At 41.2% G+C, this 2,500-nt stretch overlaps 1 protein-coding gene across 1 annotated transcript in view; it reads left to right on the forward strand.

Moving 5' to 3' along the window:
* The first annotated feature begins 1,353 nt into the window (after positions 1 to 1,353).
* The window catches only part of LOC147608704 (uncharacterized), a 12,271-nt gene continuing 11,124 nt past the window's right edge, over positions 1,354 to 2,500 (forward strand). Inside the window, exons 1-2 of the mRNA XM_086788299.1 lie at positions 1,354 to 1,494; positions 1,791 to 1,973. Of these exons, the coding sequence (XP_086644425.1) occupies positions 1,354 to 1,494; positions 1,791 to 1,973 (324 nt within the window). The remainder of the gene's footprint in view (positions 1,495 to 1,790; positions 1,974 to 2,500) is intronic.

Below are 2,500 nucleotides of genomic sequence, written 5' to 3' on the forward strand. Positions count from 1 at the left end.
TATACATACATACATATATATATGTATATATATATATACATGTATGTACATACATTTATACATGTATGTACATACATGTATATATATATATATACATATATGTATGTATGTATGTATGTATGTATGTATGTACATATGTTTGTGTACATACATACATACATATATATATATATATACACACACGCACATGCACATATAATATATATATATAGATACAATATATATGTGTGTATACATATACATATACATATACATATATGTGTGTATACATATACATATGTATATGTATATGTATACATATACATATATGTATATGTATACACACACATATACATATGTATATGTATATGTATAGATATACATATATGTATATGTATACACACACATATACATATGTTAAAATATTGCATCTCTCATGCTATCGTGGAGCTGTCGACCTGTTTCCTACTGCCGACTGCTTCATGCACAAGTATATAAGAGGTGCTCGCTTTATTCATTTTATCATATCATTACTTGCTCTATTTGCTAACTCTTGTACTCTGTAACCTCAAGCTAATAAAGCTTAGTTCTTGCTTGCAATCTTTCTCTCTCTCATGTTCATTGCTTCTGCTTGTGCACATTCTTTCCTAGTATCATTTGCCTAGTCTCTGGCTGTTGCACAATCTGTTCCTCTACATTTTCTGCTTCCCTAGATTCTCCAGGTTTTAGATCCTTTAAAATAGTGGCTTGGTTTCTCTTTCTTAGCTGCGTTTTTGCTCTACAAGCTCTCCAACTGCTATCGGCCATCCCCCAGGTTGCGTTTTCTTCTACAGAGACAAGTGGAGGAGTTCTAGCTCTGCAGATTCAGTGAGTGCATCAAACAAGTGGCACATCAGATCTTCTCCCTCCAAGATCCCCTCTCTCTTTTGGTAGGAGGCTCTCGGTGGCATGTTTTTTGGGTTTCTTTTGCTATTGTCCAGCCTGCATCTTCAGAGGGGGATGTTAGTCCCTAGTTGGATCCTGTGGAAAGGCGCTTGAGAGAGCACATGGATTGCTTAGCTTCAGAAGGTTATTTGAGACATAGCTTCTTTGAGGCAGACATGGGTCCCCCTTGCACGAACAAGGAGGACAAGCTCAGTGGTACAAATTATGATCACTGGTGGGGAAGCTATAGATGAAGGTCTAGTTCACACACAAGGGTCTCTGGGAGATTGTTCAGGGCCACGAATGAAAGCCCGAATGCCCTACGAGCTCTAGGAAGTGGACTCAAGACCAGGAGATTGCCTTTCTTACCGAACTTTTAGCTTGGGAGAATCAAGACTCAAAGCTCACTCTGCACTTGTATGAGCCATCTCACCAAAGGTCTCCCCCGCCATGCAAACATTGGATTGTGCTGCTTCTGTTTGGAGAAAGTTGACAGACCTATATGCACGGGACTCTACAATGCGGTCTGTCAACCTATTGGGTCAGCTCTTTTCTCTGGAGTTTTCAGTAGGGACTTCCATTCAGTCATTTGTGAGATGAAGGTTAAGGTAATTCATGACCAATTAGTGGCAATGGGTACTACCCTGACCTCCTCTCAGTTAGCTGCTCTCCTCCTCATTAGACTTCCTATAGATTATGACATGGTTTCCCGAGCTTTGCGGGTTCAGATCACAACACGTTCCCTCGAGTTTGATGATTTGTGTACTCTCCTCTCTTGGAAGAGGAATCCATCCTAGTTTCTCAGGGGAAATTGAAAGTTTCATCGTCTATTAGACCTGATCAGGCACTCTCGAGTGTAGAAGAAATTTTGAAGTCGGTGTTACAAGTGTGGGAAGAAAGGCCACTTGGCAGAGGATTGTCAGTCAAAGGACAAAGGCAAAGCCAAGGACAAGGGCAAGTCTTCAAAGAAGGAGGGCAAAGACAAGTCACCTGACACTGACACAGACTCGTCTACTGATAACCCCAGCTCTTCCAAGGCCTTACAATTTGGAGAGAACATGATTGGTGTCGTGCTCTGATCCTAAGGGCATCCCTTGCGTGCTCTCTTCCAGAAACGGCTTGTGGGCGGGTGAGGGAGCTTTCAAAAGCTCTCTTATATTAAATTTGGAGCATGGGACCCATGTGTCGGAGTTCCAAGTGTATAAAGACATGCAAGTTCACTTGATGGGGACGAGTTCCATGATCAACCAAGTTTCCTTCATGGTTCGGATGAGTTCCAGAACTATTGGTTAGTAGAGACTATGGACAGGATGTGTTCCATGTTTATTTGTTCGAGATTATTGGATGTGATGTGTTCACAGTTCTACTTTGAGTTTGGAGCCAAGCAGATTTTCTTTTGCTCTTTATAGTGGCATTATGTTTTCTAAAGACAACAAGCTGACATGTGCATTTTTCGAGGTGTACTCAGTACTGGACATGCTGAGGTGTCCATGGTCGCACCTTTGTCATCAGTTTTCTTCTGACTTTTTTACACACTTTAAGATGCAGAGGGGGTGTTAAAATGTTGCATCTCATGCTGTCGTCGTGGAGCTGTCGG

Source organism: Cibotium barometz, chromosome 52 (genome assembly GCF_041138505.1).
Source record: "Cibotium barometz isolate CiBa-2024 chromosome 52, ASM4113850v1, whole genome shotgun sequence".
Taxonomy (NCBI): Eukaryota; Viridiplantae; Streptophyta; class Polypodiopsida; order Cyatheales; family Cibotiaceae; genus Cibotium; species Cibotium barometz.